General features: G+C 44.0%; 1 protein-coding gene and 1 long non-coding RNA gene across 3 annotated transcripts in view; both read right to left on the bottom strand.

Annotated features, from left to right (window-relative positions):
- Positions 1–8,355: 8,355 nt before the first annotated feature.
- LOC134578892 (uncharacterized) lies at positions 8,356–9,951 on the bottom strand. Its single transcript, XR_010086144.1, has 2 exons — positions 9,844–9,951; positions 8,356–9,787 (listed from the first exon to the last, which is right to left on the bottom strand). It is a non-coding gene; the product is annotated as an uncharacterized LOC134578892 (long non-coding RNA).
- A 1,594-nt stretch (positions 9,952–11,545) lies between these two features.
- The window catches only part of MTSS2 (MTSS I-BAR domain containing 2), a 78,120-nt gene continuing 67,864 nt past the window's right edge, over positions 11,546–21,801 (bottom strand). Inside the window, exons 10-14 of one of the 2 annotated variants that reach the window (XM_063437974.1) lie at positions 18,983–19,181; positions 18,664–18,738; positions 17,424–17,585; positions 15,043–15,208; positions 11,546–14,534 (exon numbers count right to left, since the gene is read on the bottom strand). In XM_063437974.1, coding sequence (XP_063294044.1) covers positions 13,759–14,534; positions 15,043–15,208; positions 17,424–17,585; positions 18,664–18,738; positions 18,983–19,181 — 1,378 coding nt within the window. In that variant the 3' untranslated portion in view covers positions 11,546–13,758. The remainder of the gene's footprint in view (positions 14,535–15,042; positions 15,209–17,423; positions 17,586–18,663; positions 18,739–18,982; positions 19,182–21,801) is intronic. The other variant, XM_063437975.1, reaches the window with a different exon arrangement.

The raw sequence follows: 21,801 nt of genomic DNA, 5'->3' as shown, positions 1-21,801 counted from the left end.
AGTGAGTGAGCATTACCTGAGGGGAGTGAGTGTCAGTGAGTATTACCTGAGGGGTGTGAGTGTCAGTGAGGTGAGCATCACCTGATGTGAGTGTCAGTGAGTGAGCATTACCTGAGGGGTGTGAGTGTCAGTGAGTGAGCATTACCTGAGGGGAGTGAGTGTCAGTGAGTGAGCATTACCTGAGGGGAGTGAGTGTCAGTGAGTGAGCATTACCTGAGGGAAGTGAGTATCAGTGAGTGAGCATTACCTGAGGGGAGTGAGTGTCAGTGAGTGAGCATTACCTGAGGGGAGTGAGTGTCAGTGAATATTACCTGAGGGGTGTGAGTGTCAGTGAGTGAGCATTACCTGAGGGGAGTGAGTGTCAGTGAGTGAGTATCACCTGATGTGAGTGTCACTGAGTGAGCATTACCTGAGGGGTGTGAGTGTCAGTGAGTGAGCATTACCTGAGGGGTGTGAGTGTCAGTGAGTGAGCATTACCTGAGGGGTGTGAGTGTCAGTGAGTGAGCATTACCTGAGGGGAGTGAGTGTCAGTGAGTGAGCATTACCTGAGGGGAGTGAGTGTCAGTGAGTGAGCATTACCTGAGGGGAGTGAGTGTCAGTGAGTGAGCATTACCTGAGGGGAGTGAGTGTCAGTGAGTGAGCATTACCTGAGGGGAGTGAGTGTCAGTGAGTGAGCATTACCTGATGGGAGTGAGTGTCAGTGAGTGAGCATTACCTGATGGGAGTGAGCATTACCTGAGGGGAGTGAGTGTCAGTGAGTGAGCATTACCTGATGTGAGTGTCAGTGAGTGAGCATTACCTGATGTGAGTGTCAGTGAGTGAGCATTACCTGATGGGAGTGAGCATTACCTGAGGGGAGTGAGTGTCAGTGAGTGAGCATTACCTGATGTGAGTGTCAGTGAGTGAGCATTACCTGATGTGAGTGTCAGTGAGTGAGCATTACCTGATGGAAATGAGCATTACCTGAGGGGAGTGAGTGTCAGTGAGTGAGCATTACCTGAGGGGAGTGAGTATAAATGGGCAAATGGTCAAGGCGGAGCGGCTCAGGAATTGTAAACAGGCAAATGGTCAAGGCGGTCTGGACAAAAATGTCAGAGAGGTAATGCTAATTTTCTTGTTCTTGCTACCCAGACAAAGTAACTTAACGTTAAAAAAGAAAACCAAATCCTGTAGCTGAGCCCTAGTGTTACTGTTGGTTGTGACTGTTCCATTACCTATAAAGCTCTAAAAAACTCTAGCCCCCATTCTATTTCTTCCTTCTTTTGGAGCAGCCTGTCTACTCCCATCAATTTCTCCCTTTGTCAGCAATCATTTAAAAAGTCACTCAAAACCTATTTTTTCAGAATGTTATATGGCCTCTGTGACGGTACAATACGTTACTCCGTTAAGTATTCCCTTCTTCCCATAAAAGAAAATCACCCAATACTCCACGAGTAGAAATATCCCTGGAATCGCCGAATAATCCACACATGAGCCAAAGCTTAATGCTGGAACAAGACTGATTTACTGGCACACAGAACTCACAATTTATGCAACATAAAACTCCTCCTCTGGGCCAGGCTAGATAATTGAGTTTTAACAATACACACAGCTCAATTATCTGCTGGCCAGAACATTTACAGTTTTTAACAATTTCAGAAAGTACTTTTTATACACCATACAAACATAATTTCAACATCCCTGGGTAGCTGAGGATACTGGTGGTCATATATCCAAATTTCATGAATTTCCGTTCGGTAGTTTCTGTGTCGCATCGTGTGGAAGTTTGACCGGCTTGCCATGTGGAGGTATCCGATCTAGAGTTCCATAGAATCAGTAGCAAGAGCCGGTCTCCGTTCGCATCTAACTGCACGAAAACCACCGTTCGTATGGTGCAGCTGGTTACATGTGAACGTTCCCCTAATTCGGTAGATTCTATCTACCGAATGCCAGTTTGATTCGTGGAGGGGAACGTATTCATCCAGGACTTCCATAGGGACCGGGCGTTCGCATGGTTGCCGTGCTGAAATTAGTTCCAGGCAATTCCTGCATAAGTCCCGCTGACCGCGTTCGTGAGTTCTAAGATGGCCGCCATCCTTTGTTCTCGCCACGTGTTCGTATGTCGAATGGCGGCCACCTAGTAGCAGTTAAGTTGCAGTTTCTGTGTGTTCTAATGCTGATTGCTACCCAGGGTGTGTGGTCTCTGTTCGGTAAACGGATACATTTCTTTCGTACATTTTGAACCGAATGGATACATGCATTAAAACAGCAGGGAGAGGGTTTAACTGAGGGCCCACAGGTAAATACATGGAAAATCCTTCACAGCCTCCCAGAGTAACTTATTTCACAAACCTGTCTCTTGCTCTCTCTGCTACTTTGCTACTTCCATTTGGTTGCCATCCACCACGCCCCACCTCCTCTAGATTGTAAGCTCGTTTGAGCAGGGTCTTCATCAACAACCCATTGTTCCTGTAACATTTTGTAATGGTCTAATTTCTTGTTACATTTCCCCTTTATATTATTGTAAAGTGCTAATTCTAATGGAACTTTACATTCCTTTGAGATCATTGTGTTCCTGTGTAATGTCTCTGTATCAGAATATTTATAGGCGTAGTTGTAGTGGTATTTATTGATGGCAATTCTCTTTTCCTGGATGAATGGATAGCGTGTACTGTCTGCCTTTCATGTGGGAAGGTGGCTAAAGTGCCCCAGGCTCTCATGACCCTGTTCCTATTTTGTAATGATGTCAGCCTAGCACGACTGTATTAAGGAAATGCTTTGTGCTGGGATCTTGGTTTCATTTTCCTAGAAATGTTCATTATCTGTGACGGACCCTCCGTCAATCAATGCTTCTAGTGCTCACCAAGGACCATCAGCACTGCACCAGAAACCATAAGCAATGCAGACCCCACGAACAGCCGCAGCTTGGTTGGGGTCTCGCCGTCTCCTACCCACCCTGGACCTACGACAAGGCTCCAGTGGTTGAACCTCTCTTCCTTCAGAGAGCGTAGCAGGAACAGCTCTTACAAGAGCTAGTGATTATCCAAGGGAGTATGATGATCATAGCAATCCCTTGTAGTGATATAGCAGTTCTCTACAACACGAGACAAGGCTGCGAGTTGAGGGTAAGAAGGTCTGAGAGTTTAATGGTACAGGTTGGATTTTTATACAATCCCTTCCCTCTGCCTGTGATATAAGTAAAGGTAGTTAATGCATTAACTTAATTATCCACAGGCAGAAAAAATACACAATTTTATAAAGTCCCATAAGTACCCCAAAACACAACATATCCCCATAAATGTTACATCCTCTGATAGCCCTGATCTGGGTGAACAACATATCCAAAAATCAGATCAGGGGTTCAGAAATTATATGGCAGTCATAGTTTTGCCCAGGTGAACACAGGATTTCATGGCCAAAACAGTTCCATAGATAGATGATGGATTACCGACTGTTCATCAACATTCGCCAGCTGCATGGCTACATCGCATACCGCCATTTCAGGATAGAAGGAATCCACCATCTACGTGACTGTAGCAGAATGGAGACCTCCAAGTATATATATATATATATATACACACACACACACACACTTCCCCCTTGTATTCGCCTGTTTCATCCTTTTTCCATTCAGGAGACGTCATAAACAGTCCTGAACAAGGACTACCCCTGTACCCCATTAGAACATTGACACCGACCACCTAAGTGCAAACCCGCAAGTGAAGTAATTAATGAATGCTTCCCCAAAACTTTACCTCAATGGCATTTCCGTTTCATCAAACTGATCTGAGTGATTCTGGGATATGTTTTCCAACTGAAGCCCCCTGGTGGATATCATGGTAGAGAACCTGACTAGGATGCTGGAGCTGTGAGTTAAAACCCAGCCAGGGCTCGGGCTGTGCCGTGACAGAGCCCCCCACAAGGAGCGACCTTCGGGGGCGAACAGACAGCGCTTCAGCTAGAGGATCCAATTCAAGCTGTATAGGCATCCGAATTATCAGTATCCGAGAGTGTTGGAACATTTTACAGGTTGTGATTCTTCAAGGAGGCGAGAAGGCTTAGCCTGTTCAAAGACCTCTAGATCTTCTCTGCGGACCACGGTTCCATTGGAGGCAATTACACAGTCTGGGGACAGAGTCTCTGTGTTGGAGCAGGAAATGTTAGGGTAGACAGAGGCTGGGGATTGGAAAGTAGCTAGAACCTTTTGAGGCTCTGGAACAGGATCAGGGTTAGCTGGGACCATGATGATGCCATTGGTCTGGTTAGGTGGTCTGCTCAGTATGGTCGCATGCAGAGTTGTACCACAGCAACAGAGGTGTTTCATAGGCTGCCATGGAGGACTTGCTGGATGGTGACACAGAGCCCCCACATGGCAATGGGCGAGGAGAATGTATTGGGCAATATCTGATGTAGTGGCCTCCCTTGCCACAATAGAAGCAAAGGCCTTTGGCTTTTCTTCTGGCTTTTTCATTTACCATGAGCATGATATTCAGTGTTCCAATTTGCATGGGTTCCTCTATGTCCATGGTGGGGATAGGGGTATAGGTCTCACCAGCAGGTTTGGAACGTTGATGGGGCAAAAAGCTGGTTTCAAATTGCTCCTGCTTTCTTTCTCTGAACCGGCGATCTAGCTGGGTGACCAGAAGGAAAAGATCTTCCAATGAAGTGGGTACCCCAACTCTGGCTAGTGCATCTTTTAATGTCTCAGACAGACCCAATCTGTATTGCTCTATTAGACCAGTCTCATTATAACCGGTGTCAGCAGCTAACTCCCGGAAAACTGTAGTATAATCCTCCACTGGTCTTTTCCCTTGCTGGAGGGAATGGAGGGCAGTGCGTGCAGCAGAGGGTCTCAGGGTGTCATTGTATAATGTATGCATTGCTGCAGCAAAGGAGTCCCATGGGTCCAGTATTGGACTGTTTGAGTGCAGGAGTTGGTGTGCCCAGGTTTGGGGTTTACCCGACAGCAGAGCAATAGTAGTGCGAACCTTCACATAATCATTGGGGTATGTGCATGGTTTTAAAGTGAAGAGCAGTACGCAGGCTGTGATAAATGATCGCATTTCAGTCCTTTTCCCAGTGAACTTGTCAGGTAATGCAAAATCAGGTTCCGGAACATGGTGTGTGTTCCCCTTTAACTTAGCAAAATCACACTGCAATTCACTTACGGTTTGGGACAGGAGGGTCACTTGCTGTGTGAGGGTACTCAGGACATTCATCATCTCTGCGGGCTCCATGGTAAAGATCTGGTCATTATGTAACAGTCACCTGGGGATTTATGTAACAGTTTACCAGGAGTTGGAACCCAGGTGCAGGAGATGGCACAGGAAGGAGGCAAAAACCAGAAGCGCAGTACAGATTAAGGGGAAATCCAAAGGCTGGGTCAGACGAGAAGCAGAAGTCAGGGCTGGCAGTGCAGTAACAAAGTCGGTAAAGCAGGGAGAGGTCAGAGTCCAGGAAATCCGTCAGTAGTGTAGCAAAGATCCGGCAGGAAACTCCAAACAGGCAAAATGACCAGATACTAGGTCTCAGGCAGGGCTGGATTTTACAGCCTGCTAATTAGGTGCAGCTGACCCTAATTGGAAAAGGGCTGCAGGTGGATCAGCACTGCTTAATCCAGACAAGGGGTCAGAAAGCAGACGAATGCAAACAAAAACTGAAGCTCCCTGGTGGATATCATGGTAGAGAACCTGACTGGAATGCTGGAGCTGTGAGAAGCTCCCGGATCTGGATTGAGTGGTGGTGGATGTGTTCCTCCACCTCTGGCCGAGCGAACTGGCCTATGCCTTTCCACCGTTCTCCATGCTGGCGAGAGTACGCCATTACTCTCGCCTCCACAGAGAAGCTCTCCTTTTCATCGCTCCCCTCTGGCAGGGTCAAACGTGGTTTCTAATTCTTTTAGAATTACTTTGTGACCTTCCACTCCTTGCCATCGTTCTCCCTTCTACTAATGGGCTGGACCTAGTGAGTTGGACTTTCCAGGGATCCTGATCGCTCCACGGGTTTTTCAAGATTGACTAAGGACCTTTTATGGGAATCATGGGCTCCTGACACCAGATGATGCTACATCTCTGCTTGGAATTCTTACATTAATGGGTGTTGGAGAGAGGTTAGGATCTTTTACAGCACCGTTTTCTCTCGTCCTGTACGATCAGTCCCATCTCTTCTAGCTAGGTTGTTCATATCGGTCTGTCAATGTAGGGCGCTCAGCTATATCGATGGCTCACGTTCCCCTTCAAGACCTCCCAGGAGATCAGGACCATCTGGTTTGTCTCCTAATGGGAGGTATTAAGTTGTCCAGTGTCAGGATTATATTGATCCAGCACGCAGAATAGTATCACACCCTAGAACGAAGGGTAACATCTTACCGGGCCTTAGAATGGCCGGACTTAACGTACCCGAGAATAGTCAGAAAACTAGCCGAGGTCAGGGACACAGAATGAGACTTAGCGATAAGGAAAAGCCACAAGTCAAGGGTACCGGAAGTCAAAACGAAGCCAAAGTCAAAAAACAGAAAAACACGATCAGGAACACATTCTCGGATAACCATCTAAGGGAAACCACGACAGGACAATGAGCTAAGGAAGAAGTGAGTTTAAATAACCTTCTTGCAGATCCGATTGGCTGTACCTAGCCCTTGACCCCAAAACGTGTGTGTGCATCTTTTGCGTGACCTCACCCGCACGTCGATGGCGTCTTTACCGTGGACGGACGTGGGGCTGTATAGTTGCATGGGTCAGCAGCGTCTGGCGTGCACTGACATGCCGCACAAGCCAGACATCATGGCAGAAGTCCGCCGAGGGGCACTCCCCTCTATCTTCGGAAGGTGATTATCTCCGTTTTTGCCACATGGATACGAAGGATACCTGACATCCAGATCCCTTGCACCTAAATATTCCCCCCTTTAGGACATGGACTTGGTGCTGTGTTTTTCTTAGGGGTTGGCCAGATAATGTCTCTATGGTTTGTTTCTTAGAATTTTTTTGGTTGAGCTTATGCTATTATGTCTCATTTCCTTCCGACATGTTTCGGGCATTTGATGCGGACAGCTTTTTCCTTCTCTCTAGGCAGCGTACCATTTTCTATCTTGTGCCATGATATGTCCGATTCTACGCCAGTTTTTTTTTATCCGTTCTTTAAGGCAATATCTCCGTTGTGCATCGGTAATACTCTTACAGTATGTCGAAGTTACTGCGCCTTTTCAGACTTCGTCTACGGGCCAGCTTTTTTTTTTTTTTTGCCCTGGCAGGAATCGATTCCTGATCTGGAGCCCATTTGGTCCAAGGGGTGGCGGCATTGCAGGTTTATTTCACAACACGTTTGCCGACATTAGGCAATGTGCGGTTTGGACGCAGGAGAATTCTTTCATGTGTTTTATGTTAGACAATCTTCTCACGCTTCTTTCACTTTCTAAATCCTCATATGAAGCCTCCTGTAATGTGGTAAATTTGTAGATTATGCTAATGTAGTGTACCTATAATCTTAATTTTATTAATGTCAGGAGGCAAATGTTTTCCCACCCATCTTTTCTTCCTACCCTTGGCTTTCTGTTCCTTGGTTTTTAATTTTTACTGTTAGGATTTAGGTTTGAAATGTTTCATAGCGATAGCACATCTACTGTTATTATTACCATTAATTTTATCGCGTTCAAGTGTTAGAATTATTTTGCCTAATTTAATTTGTTTATTACATGGTTATTGTAAGATGGACAACATACCATTTCAGATGCCTTTCACTTCTTTTTGCTTCCTCCCGTGTGATCGGTTACTTCCCTGGCAAAACCCGCTTCTGCAGTTTCTCCGGACGACTCCTTATCCATGTGTGATTGGTTCTCTTCAGTGGACAATTCTACACCTACGCTTGTCTTGGGTTGTTTTCCTTACTGGATTTTCGGAGTTCCTCATTGATTATTTTGCCATATGATAACTGTTATGTTTGCTAATTTTGTTACCTGTTTTATGTTTGCTACAAAGAAAGGAGGGACTGTCAGGGCATTTTATGTAGCAGTTTTCTTTTCTTTTTCTGATTGGTTTCTGTTTTATGATCTGTGCCGCTAGAGATTTCAGTAAAGGGAGTTATGCAAAATATTCGCTTCCTGTCATTACTAAAATTAAGATCATAGGTACACTATGTTAGCATAATCTACAATTGTTCTATAAAAGCAAAACTAGTTGAATTGCAGAAGCAACAATTTTACTTTAAAATACTTTCCCAAGCTTTTTATTTAGCATAATGTAAAGGAAAAAAAAGCATAGTTCCCCTATAAAATGTTGGAATTTATCCTAGACCTGAAAAGAGCAACATTTGGACTGATATATGAGCCTAGAGCGTGCAGTGTAACAAGTAGCACTCCACAGAAAGGCCACACAAGGAGAGTTATACAGTACAAGGTTTATTAATACTGGATCGTCACAGTGCGGAGTTACCAAACGCTACTCTGAGCGACAATAGAGGAATGAATATAAAAAAGAAAAGTTGAATTTCAGTTTTTGTTTCTTTAAAAAAAAAAAAGGCATGAGTGAGTAGAAGAAGTAGGAGAGCAACTTAAAATAATTTATAAAAAAAAAATGTATAAAACTGTTAACAACGAGAGCAGAAAAATTCAGCACAATTGAAAGACACATTAAGACGTCAATTTTCGATTTATGGTATTGGTGTTTTTTTCACATTTTTATTTCTCTTTTTTTTTCTTTTTCATTTGTTTTTTTAACATTTGTACAAAATGGGTGGGGTGGAAAGGCGGGGATAAGCAAACAGCGTATTCTGCTGTGTGCACCAGCAGCAAAAAAGGTTAACGTTTATAGGGATGATGTGACGGGACGCGTACGAATGCAGACACACATCCAGTGTAAAGTGGGGTTTTCTGTACATTAACAACAGTGCTTTGTGTTCTGAGACACACACACACACAGGGAGATCTAGAAAGAGGGAATAAAGTCAAGGTTATTTTCCTCTAAGGAGGTTGAATAGAAAAGAAGGTGAAATATGTCAGTTACACTACAAGGTGAGGAGGGAGAGTGTATTGTGCTTTAGCTTGCAAACCCACAGTTTCTGTGTGACACAGGTCATTTAGGCCTTAAAGCCAGCCATCAGGATCCCCCCAGTAATTCAAGTCTTTAGGGTGTCCCTCTGCGTAAATACAGGTGAATGTACATGAGTCTTATTCCTGACCTATTAGTCCAGTATAAAACCCCAAACTGAGCCTTTTTGGATCTGAACCCTGCTTTGCTTCCATGGGTACATGTCAAGCCATGCAAATAGTGTATGTAGGGTTCATTAAAAAGTTTAATCTACGTTTACAATATAGTTCTATGTATAGGACCACTGCTCTGATTTCATTTTGGCAAATATTCTGTTTGGGTGGCATGGTCAAACTGTATTTCTTCCCACCTAAGCCAAATAGGCAATGGACCTTGCCAAAGCTACATTAATGCTGGATACGTAGTATTCTTGTCCTTTTATATTAAGGAAATTATTCAGTATTATTCAGTAGTTTGTATAAATAGCTTTACTGTTAGTCTCGCTGCTGTTGGCTGATTTCTTTGTCAGTTTGTATTTTTGTATTTTGCTCCTGACACAAAACTTCCTTAACTCTAGAATTCTGCAAAAAGCTGCTTGTTCGTTGGTAATTTACGAACGCTTTACACTTGCTATACAACTGCATGTTGTGTGCACATGTTTATAAACCGGTCAGCAGTTTTTATAATTATCTAGCAGTATTTCTCCTCAGTTCTGTGAAACTCCCTATATGTATGAACTCCTCCTGATCTAAAACCCACTGCAAATAAGTTTGGTGGCCATGAGCATGCTGTGAAAGCTGATCATGTTAGATCTGTATGTTATAACCTTCTGCAAAGGGTGCACAGATCTGACTTGTCAAACACAGAATATTGGTCTGTCCTTGACTGGGAGCAGGGCTGTACCAGGCTCCAAGCTAGAGCAAGGCTGTACCAGGCTCCAAGCTAGAGCAGGGCTGTACCAGACCCTGACCGGGAGCTGGGTTGTATAGGCTCCAAGCTAGGGCAGGGCTGTACCAGGCTCCAAGCTAGAGCAAGGCTGTACCAGACCCTGACCGGGAGCTGGGTTGTATAGGCTCCAAGCTAGAGCAGGGCTGTACCAGGCCCTGACCGGGAGCTGGGTTGTATGAGCTCCAAGCTAGAGCAGGGCTGTACCAGGCTCCAAGCTAGGGCAGGGCTGTACTGGGCCCCAAGTTGAAGGAGGGCTGTACTGGGACCTGAGCACAGCTGTAGATTCCTTCAGAACTGCCTTACATCTGTGAGCAGGACTAGATCCTTAGTCACTTACTATGTCATCTCAACCTCACTCCTGTCACTACCCAAACCTTACCGTCTACCACAACTTTCCTTTAGGGGTTTACTCACATGCAGGTGCATAGAAAATAAGATTGTGCTCCTCTCACCTCCTCATCCATGTAATCCCTATAATAACACTTTCTACCACTATCTTGTCCTGAATGGGTGAAACTGAGCTTGGAAGCCGTGATCTAACAAGGTGCAATGATAAAGTAACCTGTGAGCTTCTGACTGAATAGTTTGCAGTTTTACATGTGTAGAGGTGTACTGCTTTGGACGTTAATTCTGAGCACTTCTTATTCACCTGGCTACTATAAGACATTGCGAGCTTCTTAAGAAAATGGCAGCTTCCAAATGTCTACATATACGGAAACTGCACAGGCTTAATTTCTTTTTACCGGGATACATTGTGTAATATATCACAGTTCAGCCCCAGGATTGCTAAATAACCATTACACACAGCGGCTTCTGTATAGCTTTGTAGCAAAGTGCTAAAAATGGAGCAGTCACTATGGAAACCAGTGTAACATCCTGGATAATTCCTGAACTTTTTTTTCTTTTCTTTTTAACGAATGGCCATTAAGAACACGTCTTTCCTTCAGCTGATACATGCCCTGCACTACGGCCACCTTTGTTTAGCTGCACCTTGATTCCCTAGGGCTTCTTAGACTAATGGTTCCCAACTCCAGCCTTAAGGCAGCAGCACAGCTATTTACCAGTGTCCTCTTTGACATGGAATTGGAAAATGCCAAAATCCTGGACTGTTGTGCCATCAGGATTGATTTGGAAACATTTTGGCCTTAATGTTGCATTATGTTCAATTCAGTAGAATTCTTTATTTAGTGAATAATCCCATCAATTCCTTTGTGAATCATACTCACTACAGCTGGCTCCCTTGGAGATTGGTATTAACAGAACCTTGACCTATATCATCTGCTGGTTACTGCCTTTGTGATCTCCCTATCCTGCTCTATAATCGATGCACCTAATCAAATACGTCCAGCTGATATTCTGATTGCATGCAGTTTAGGGAACATAGAACAATCTGTTAATGGTTTCCCAGCATCGGCAAATGTTAAACATTTTATATAAAGAGATATTTCCCTCTTCAAATGCTACAATTTTACTGCATAATTAATAAAGTGTAAATATTTTCCAAAGGAAATTTATTCATTTGATACTACTGACGTTCCTATCTTTCTCCAATGGCTGGTACACTGCAGTTCTGCCCCTGACCAGCAGGTGGATTGTGTAGGTGCCATTGGCTCAGCCAGCAGCTAGATAAAAATATTCTCTCTCTGGTTAGACCTAATTCCATACATGTCTCGAAGAGCTATATGTAGGAATACAAAATGTAAACAACTTATCCGCTATTTTTAACGCTAGTTATTGAACTTACACCTCTTAACTATAAACTCCCCTCTACATGGGGCTTTTTAATGCAAATAGAGCTTTTTTTTTTTGTGTCAATTCCAGTCTGTGCTCCTTAGATCTACACTTGCACCTGCCTGTGTTTTTGCAGCAGGTATTCCAATAAGGATGTGGCCGGGTGGGTTGTTTAAATTCCCACCCTGGAATTCGACAATGCATTTTCTTCCCGTAAAGCTCCATTAAGGAGGTAATTAATTGTGCTGTGTCCTCTCGCCACCTTTATTGCATTCTCACTTCATAAGATGGGTGCACAAAGTCTTGGCACAGCGTACTGAGTGCAAGTCGGCTCAGCAGCACATGTAAAGGGGAGACACACAGTGAACATGGGATGGGAAAGGAGGAGGCCTCAGTGATGAAAAAAGGCATCTTATAGCTACTGCTATCTCCTTCACTCCTTCGATGTCAGCTGTGTCATGGTGGGGTTGTCTGTTCTGTACACAGGGTTTACACCAGAGTTTTTACCCTTCCTGTGTGGGTTTTCAATGCCTCCTATTGAATGGAGTATTTAGACACATGGGGGGCATCTCTGTAGCAAGCAGTCTATAAGTCATGAAATATTGCAGCTGCCTTAATTTGGCACTAGCGGTGCCCTTGTCAGCTTTGGCACGGGGCAAACTGTATAATATTTCATGCCATCTCAAGTATAAGACCATGGGTTACTTCCTAAATCACAGTGTAAAGAAACAGTTTTGCTAACTTAAAACATTCAAGCTCTAAGGTTTTTCTTAACAAAAAAAAGTTGTTTTTTTCCTTCCTTTCCATTTCGAATTACAAGTGACTCCTTCAAAGCAAACCCCTGTATTTCTGCTAATGGTGCTGTGGTTAGGTTCTTTCATGAACAGCCCCTATGCCCACAGGTAGTGAAATGCACTGTGTTTGGGCAAACAATCTGCGTGAGGTGTATCCATTTTGGTGTGTCCTGCAAACATATCCCAAATACAACTTCATGCAACAAAACGGCCTTTTTAGGATGTTACTTTTTTTTTGTAATTTTCATTTTTTTATATTAAAATATGATCATTCAGTGGTGCAGTGAGTATAAAACTATGGCAATGTTAAAAGACCAGAGAAGTATGTGACAAGGAAAAGCTACAGCATGCAAATTTATTGTCTAGTCTAGCGGTGTCTGCTTGCTCTTGGTATACATTTTTTATTAATGGTAAAGAGGGGTACAATTAATATTTGCACATTAATTCAGCTATTCCATGTAAGATGGAGGGGAAAACGTCTGACTGTCTTACTCTGGTCTTTATTTCAGAGCCTGAAGCGTGTTGGTGGCCTGCTGCCTGGTGTACTGTGAGTGTTGGCGTTTAAATCTTTCTAATTTGGTCACTACATGTGTTTAAATTGCCAACATTTTTGTGCAGGCTCAGACCGCGTTAAATTTCAACTTGTAATTCTATAGATCTGTAAAATTCTCCCTCTAATTAAAACTTCAGCAGTCTTGTATAACTCAAGTAGTCTTATTTTCCCTTCCCAGACGCATTGCTGTGTCTGTTTTGTTGCATGAAATCACTGACTTGTTTAATTTATTGGGATTTGTCTCTTTTCGCACACACCTGTAGTAAACAAGAAGATATCATTTTGACTTTTTGGGAATTTGTCCAAGGATTACCTCTGCCAGAAATTACTTAATACAAATGCATTGGGTTGTTTTATAACCAGGAATTGCATATTGTAGGCTAAAATACCCAAGCTATAAAAAACTCTGTTATTCAGACCTAAAATGGGAGATTGATTTCCAATCTGCACTCTGGCATGTTAGGTAATAAACCCTGTGGGAAATGGGTTGTACAGTTTCTTCGCAGTTGATGTGGCCTGCTGCATGACATGTTTCCAGCATGGAATAAGTTAAACAGTTTGATCAGATGCCATACTTAAACAAAAACTAGCCATGCTACCTCTGGATACACCTGCATAGAAAAGGGTTAATCACTCCTGGTTCTTGGGCTGCACTTCCCTATCACAGTATGTGTCACTCCCCTCGCCTCAGAGCACCAATCCTTAATCCTATTACCAACCCCACAAACCCAAATCACAAGATACGGGGTGCAGAGCGGTCATTAGTGAGGGTCCGGCGTAAGCGCACCCCTCTACGTATGGATGCCAGCATATCCCCTTCGGGGGGTTCAGATGTGGCTTCCCCTGGTGCTGTGGTGGGGCCTTGACTGCGATCTGGAGCTGAAGGAAAGGGAAACTGACCATCCCCCAGAGCATGTGCTCCTGCGACCAATTCTCCAATCTTCTCCACGAGACTGTGCCTGTTAGCAGCCAGCAGCCCTCCTCCCATGTCTTCTTCATCTCCCCCTCCCCCACCATACACAGACATCTCTCCAGTGCCTCCCCATGCTGCATTGGGTAGACTTAGCCGTTTTGGAGATGACTTTGCATAGTCCAGGGGGCTTCCATCTTCCCCTCCAAGGTAGAAGACACATTCTTCACTCCCCACACGAGACCGTCCACCAAGTCCTCCTCCTGGAGAGTCTGGCACTGTAGGGGTCCTCACTGGCACTATTGGAGGGCGGCATGGTATAGGTCCAGCATTGGAAAGCGTGCGTCTGACAGTGGGTTTGGTGGAAGGGGTACGCCTGATAGTTGCTACCCCAGGAGTGGAGCCAGTCTGTGGAGGTGGAGGAGCAGAGCCAGATGGACAAGGCAGACCTGCTGTTGAAGCTGGGCGCTTGGTTTGAAGCATCCGGCGGTAGTTCTGAGCTAGGCTGCTGCTTCTCGGGACAGTGGAAGATCTGTCAAAGTCTCCTGAACCATCGGCCTCCGTGTCACCATTTACTGAGTAACAGTCGTAGTCTGACCCTAGGAAAGGATGCAGTAAAAACAGTTTAATAATAAATGAATCAATAAAACGTTTTTTTGGCGCTAAAATGAAGATGAGAGCATTATTAGTCACAGGGAGGCAATTAAAAATGGGCTTGGTTTCCATGGTGATTGTTTCAGCTGTAGAGCATTCTGCAGGAACAACCCATTGGTTTCTGTGGTGATTATTTCAGCTGAAGAGCAATCAGCAGGAACATTCTATTGGTTTCCATGGTGATTGTTAGATCTGTAGAGCAATCAGCAGGAACATTCCATTGGTTTCCATGGTGATTGCTCTACAGCTGATACAATCAGCAGGAACATTCCATTGGTTTCCCTGGTGATTGTTTTAGAACCTTGCTCTGGAATGGTCTTTTATATAGACCTGCCCTGAGAGGAAGGCCATAACTGGATGTGCAGTATTATATATAGTAAACCAACATTATTCCACTCTTGCACTTCTCATATGATCATATAAAGTCATGAATATATACAATGGCTGTTGTACCTTGAGATGGGATGGTGTCCTCTGAGCAGGAAGGGGTGGTGGTCTGTGTGCTGTAACCACTGGAGTATTGCAAGGAATCACGGCTGCTCTTCTGATGCTCTAAACTCAAACCGCGTGTCAGGACCATAGCCAGGTCGCTGGCTGCAGGTGACACCTCTTCTCCATGCTGCCAAGACAGATTCATGTATGTTACAAGTGACACCGCATTTTCCTCTGAAGATTACAGTGAATGGATATCAGCAGCAGACACCATTTCACACTACACATTGCACTGCACAGCATGTTCAGTTCTTTACATTCCTCTACCTGGCAGCTCCATGTGGTATCACTAAATCCATGTTCTCTGTGTTATTCACTAAAGGGAGAATTCAAAGTCCATTTAAGATATATGGTGAAAGATACATTCTCTAATTCAGCCGTGTTGATTTTGGTTACTCTGGACATTGAATTCTAAATTTAGTAAATAACTCTTCGTGTGTCTTTGTTGCCTATACGTAGTATGTTTTTTCTTTATTTATTTGATATAACTTTGACCAGAGAGAGTTTGGCAGTGTTTGACAAGCAGCACCAGGTACATACAGGTACCCTATACTTTCTGATCAAAGCTTATTTAAAGGGACACACCGGGCACCAAAGCATGTCTAATGCATTTGACACATTTTGGCCTCATTAATATGCTGTCTTTTTTTTAATGCTCAATTCTCTATAGTTTTTGCACACAAAAAAAAGTTTTTTGCTGAATGCTGCCCCATAAGCCTGCCTCTTTAGCCACACCCCCTCATGCAAGAAATACTTCCTTAAAGGACAACTATAGGCACCCAGACCACTTCAGCTCAATGAAGTGGTCTGGGTGCCAGGTCCATCTAGGGTTAACCCTGCAGCTGTAAACATAGCAGTTTCAGAGAAACTGCTATGTGTACATATGAGTTAATTCAGCCTCTAGTGACTGTCTCATTGACAGCCGCTAGAGGCGCTTTTGCGCTTCTCACTGTGATTTTCACAGTGAGAAGATGCCGTCCAAAGGAAAGCACTGAGAAATGCTTTTCTATGAACTGATTGAATGCGCGCACGGCTCTTGCCGCGCATGCGCATTCGGCAGATGATGTCGGAAGAGGGAGGAGAGTCCCCAGCGCGGAGGGAGCCCGGTGCTGGAGAAAGGTAAGAATTTAACCCCTTCGTCCCCCTTCAGACCGGTGGGAGGGACCCAAAGACCCTATAGAGCCAGGAAAACAAGTTTGTTTTCCTGGTACTATAGTGGTCCTTTAAAGGGACTCTCCAGTGCCAGGAAAACAAATCATTTTCCTGGCACTGCAGGTCCACTCTCCCTCCCACCACCCATCCCCGGTTGCTGAAGGGGTGAAAACCCCTCCTGCATTAGAGCTCTCCATAGGAAAGCATTGAAAATGCTTTTCAATGCTTTCCTATGGGGATCTGAGCGACGCTGGAGGTCCTCACGCAGCGTGAGGACGTCCAGCGACGCTCTAGCACAGAAAACCTGTGCTATGAGTCAGGAAGTGCCCTCTTGGGGCTGTCTAGTAGACAGCCAATAGAGGTGGAGTTAACCCTGCAAGGTAATTATTGCAGTTTATGAAAACTGCAATAATTACAGTTGCAGGGTTAAGGGTAGTGGGAGTTGGCACCCAGACCACTCCAATGGGCAGAAGTGGTCTGGGTGCCTGGAGTGTCCCTTTAAGTTCCTTATGTAGTCACACTGAGTGTGCAGCTTTTAATTCACAACCTGTCTGCAGACAGTCAGAGAATCTATAAACAGGTGGCGATATCCTTACACTATGCCTCCCTGGGTGTTCTCTCCATCTAATGCAGATCATTCAGTACTGTCACTGACTGAGCTGTGATAATTAAGTATGTTTCTTGAGTGAGGGGCGTGGCTAAAGAGGCAATGCTTATTGTGCAGCATTCTGCAAAACAGTTATTTTTTATGCAAAAACTATAAAGATATGAGCATGCAAACAATACCGCATATTAATTAGGCCAAAACCTACTGAATGCATTAAAGTAGTATTGGTGCCTGGAGGCTTTTAAACCCTAAATATTGCATTTACAATTGACGACATTATCATCTTTATTTAAATTGCTGTGTGACATGTCAAATGAACTGCTAGGATGATGTTTAGCAAGCTGTACTATTACTTTAGCTTATGCCATGATATTGACATGTGTAATGTGTGATCAAACCAGTATACTCCTACATCGTATCTCCTATTGTTGTCTTTAACATTTCCACATGGTAACATCTCACTATATATTCAGATATTCTTTACTCTGTTCTGTACAGTGGATTATTGTGTATGTTCTGCTTAGCTTCTTAATGAAAGCCTTTCCTTTCATCAGTGTGTGTATTTGAATGGGTACATGCACACCTTAGCAGCAATGACCGCGGGGGACATGCGTGGTCGGTATGGGTCCTCCAAACTTTGATAGCCTGGGCCGAGCTCTGCCTCCCGCAAATGTTCCACTCGATCTTTCCTGCGCTGCATTGAACTGGGTGGTGGGGTTTCATATGGCCCTGAGCGAGACCAGTCCTATGCCAGGCACGTTTTATATAAGTAGCCGAAAACAATGGGTAGAAAGAGAGAGCATTATTTATCATAGCAAAATGGGCGCAATTGTAAACACCTACTGCTTCTAGTATGTCAATCATGTTTTGTTAGCGTTTGTGTTTGATCTTGTTTACCTGTCATACAGTGTTGCGGATTATGTTGCTATATAAATAATTGTAATTTGTAATAAAGCTTGCATTGTGTTTTGCATAGCATAGTTGTGACTGGATGTTCTTTGCATTGAATATAGTGATATACTAAAACTATGACTATTTGCACCCCTTAGTAAATCTACTTGTAAGAGCTGCATTTATCTCACAACTACATTATAAATAAAGTGATAATCATTTACCGCCAATATGATGCCGGCACCATCAAAGGCAAACAAATTCTTTCAAAATGTTTACCATGTTAAATAGGATATTTTTGAAGATTAGCACTTGGTGCAGTAAAATAGAGGAGCGATTGTATCTAAAATTAACTTAAAGGGACACTATATGCACTAAAACAAGTTTAGCTTAATGAAGCAGCTGTACTGCTCAATTCTTTGCCATGTAGGAGATAAATAACTTTGTTTTAGCAGCCCTAGCTACACCTCCCTGCATGTGACTTACACAGCCTTCCTAAACCCTTCCTGTAAAGATAGATATAATGTTTATACTTTACCTTTATTACACAGTCTGTTTAATTAAGAATGTCTTATCTCCTGCTCTGTTAATAGCTTGTTAGACCCTGCAGGTGCCTCCTGTATGGAAGTTCAATTTACAGAGCATGAAGTATGTAACATCTTATTGAAAATGAAAGAGCAGTGAGACTGCAGAGGCATAATGTACACACCAAAATTGCTTCATTAAGCTAAAGTTGCTTTGGAGAATCATTTAAATAAAAGGCACTAGTTGCACAGATGGTCTGATAAATTTACTCTGTGCTCTAGCAACTGTCTGAGCTATTGTTAAAAGAAAATGAATTGTTGTGGTAAATAAAATGAAAATATCTAGATTAGTGCATGTGTTGCTCCATAAAGCAGCATCTAAAGAGTGACAATAGATGGCTTACTAACCGAAGTGGGGGAGCTGCACTCACTGACAGACTGACATGTCTCTGAAGCTTCTGAGGATGCAGAACTGGATGATTTCTGAGGGAAGGAAAAGGGATCTCTTCAAACATTGTGACACAGAATACTGAGAAAGGAAGTTAGGAACTATGATTTCAAAACATGTTAATGCAAAAGCCAATATTAAGAATGGAATTCTTTGCACTTTTTAGTAAATGGACTGCAAACCTTAATAAACCGACATTAATGCATGTTCTCATTGTTTAATCAGCACAGGGTACACATTACAAGTCTTTGGAAAAGAAGATATGAGATGTGTGTTTACCTGACTGGTGATGTCCGATGGCATTGGTGACGGAGGCTTCGAGTAACTGGCTTCATGTGAGCTGCACCCCGAGTCATGGGAGGACACACTTATTAAGCGCTGTGGGCCCCCGGTGGGCTGCGGGAGGCTGCGATAGCGACACGCGGAACCCGGTGAGTGAGGCTGCGAGGCAGCTGGCCACGAGGGGGCAGTCTTTGTACTGTGATGAATGGGAGGGTAAGGTACAGGAGTGAAGGGATCAGAGTATTGACAAGGAACGTGTTAATGGGGTTGACATGGTGTGCCACATTGAGGAATGTGTGAGGTAGGTGGTCATTACACAGTGACACATGCTGCAGATTTATCTCAGGCTTCAATATATATTGAAGCAAGCTGTGACCAAGAAGTGTCTCCTCCTGCATTATAAAGGCTCATTAATCACATAATTAACATTATATTCCCATAATGAGGGCACTTCAATAATTTGCAATTGGTGCTGAATTTATTGGGTTTTTAAATAGTGTAATATATGGGTGGGTTGACTGCAATTCTGCAAATAGTTTAACGTATGGATTGGCTAACTGGTGTTATGTGAATAGTTTAATGTATAGATGGGTCATGTGCTATTCTGTGAGTAGTGTATCGTATGGACCGGCTATCTGTCATTCTGTGAGTAGTGTAACGTATGGACTGGCTATCTGTCATTCTGTGAGCAGTGTATTGTATGGACCGACTATCTGTCATTCTGTGAGCAGTGTATCGTATGGACCGGCTATCTGTCATTCTGTGAGCAGTGTATCGTATGGACCGGCTATGTGTCATTCTGTGAGCAGTGTATCGTATGGACCGGCTATCTGTCATTCTGTGAGTAGTGTAACGTATGGACCGGCTATCTGTCATTCTGTGAATAGTGTATCGTATGGACCGGCTATCTGTCATTCTGTGAGCAGTGTAACGTATGGACCGGCTATCTGTCATTCTGTGAGCAGTGTATCGTATGGACCGGCTATCTGTCATTCTGTGAGCAGTGTATCGTATGGACTGGCTGTCATTCTGTGAATAGTGTATCGTATGGACCGGCTATCTGTCATTCTGTGAGCAGTGTATCGTATGGACTGGCTATCTGTCATTCTGTGAATAGTGTATCGTATGGACCGGCTATCTGTCAGTCTGTGAGTAGTGTAACGTATGGACTGGCTATCTGTCATTCTGTGAGCAGTGTAACGTATGGACCGGCTATCTGTCATTCTGTGAGTAGTGTAACGTATGGACCGGCTATCTGTCATTCTGTGAGCAGTGTATCGTATGGACCGGCTATCTGTCATTCTGTGAGCAGTGTATCGTATGGACTGGCTATCTGTCATTCTGTGAGCAGTGTAACGTATGGACCGGCTATCTGTCATTCTGTGAGCAGTGTATCGTATGGACCAGCTATCTGTCATTCTGTGAGTAGTGTATCGTATGGACTGGCTATCTGTCATTCTGTGAGTAGTGTAACGTATGGACCGGCTATCTGTCATTCTGTGAGCAGTGTATCGTATGGACCGGCTATCTGTCATTCTGTGAGCAGTGTATCGTATGGACTGGCTATCTGTCATTCTGTGAGCAGTGTAACGTATGGACCGGCTATCTGTCATTCTGTGAGTAGTGTAACGTATGGACCGGCTATCTGTCATTCTGTGAGCAGTGTATCGTATGGACCGGCTATCTGTCATTCTGTGAGCAGTGTATCGTATGGACTGGCTATCTGTCATTCTGTGAGCAGTGTAACGTATGGACCGGCTATCTGTCATTCTGTGAGCAGTGTATCGTATGGACTAGCTATCTGTCATTCTGTGAGTAGTGTATCGTATGGACTGGCTATCTGTCATTCTGTGAGCAGTGTAACGTATGGACCGGCTATCTGTCATTCTGTGAGTAGTGTATCGTATGGACTGGCTATCTGTCATTCTGTGAGCAGTGTATCGTATGGACCGGCTATCTGTCATTCTGTGAGCAGTGTATCGTATGGACCGGCTATCTGTCATTCTGTGAGCAGTGTATCGTATGGACTGGCTATCTGTCATTCTGTGAGCAGTGTATCGTATGGACCGGCTATCTGTCATTCTGTGAGCAGTGTATCGTATGGACTGGCTATCTGTCATTCTGTGAGCAGTGTAACGTATGGACCGGCTATCTGTCATTCTGTGAGTAGTGTAACGTATGGACCGGCTATCTGTCATTCTGTGAGTAGTGTAACGTATGGACCGGCTATCTGTCATTCTGTGAGCAGTGTATCGTATGGACTGGCTATCTGTCATTCTGTGAGCAGTGTAACGTATGGACCGGCTATCTGTGATTCTGTGAGCAGTGTAACGTATGGACCGGCTATCTGTCATTCTGTGAGCAGTGTATCGTATGGACTGGCTATCTGTCATTCTGTGAGTAGTGTAACGTATGGACCGGCTATCTGTCATTCTGTGAATAGTGTATCGTATGGACCGGCTATCTGTCAGTCTGTGAGTAGTGTAACGTATGGACCGGCTATCTGTCATTCTGTAAGCAGTGTATCGTATGGACCGGCTATCTGTCATTCTGTGAGTAGTGTAACGTATGGACCGGCTATCTGTCAGTCTGTGAGTAGTGTAACGTATGGACCGGCTATCTGTCATTCTGTGAGCAGTGTATCGTATGGACCGGCTATCTGCCATTCTGTGAATAGTGTATCGTATGGACCGGCTATCTGTCAGTCTGTGAGTAGTGTAACGTATGGACCGGCTATCTGTCATTCTGTGAGCAGTGTATCGTATGGACCGGCTATCTGTCATTCTGTGAGCAGTGTATCGTATGGACTGGCTGTC

Source organism: Pelobates fuscus, chromosome 12 (assembly GCF_036172605.1).
Source record: "Pelobates fuscus isolate aPelFus1 chromosome 12, aPelFus1.pri, whole genome shotgun sequence".
Taxonomy (NCBI): Eukaryota; Metazoa; Chordata; class Amphibia; order Anura; family Pelobatidae; genus Pelobates; species Pelobates fuscus.
This window is presented reverse-complemented; position numbering and strand designations above follow the sequence as displayed.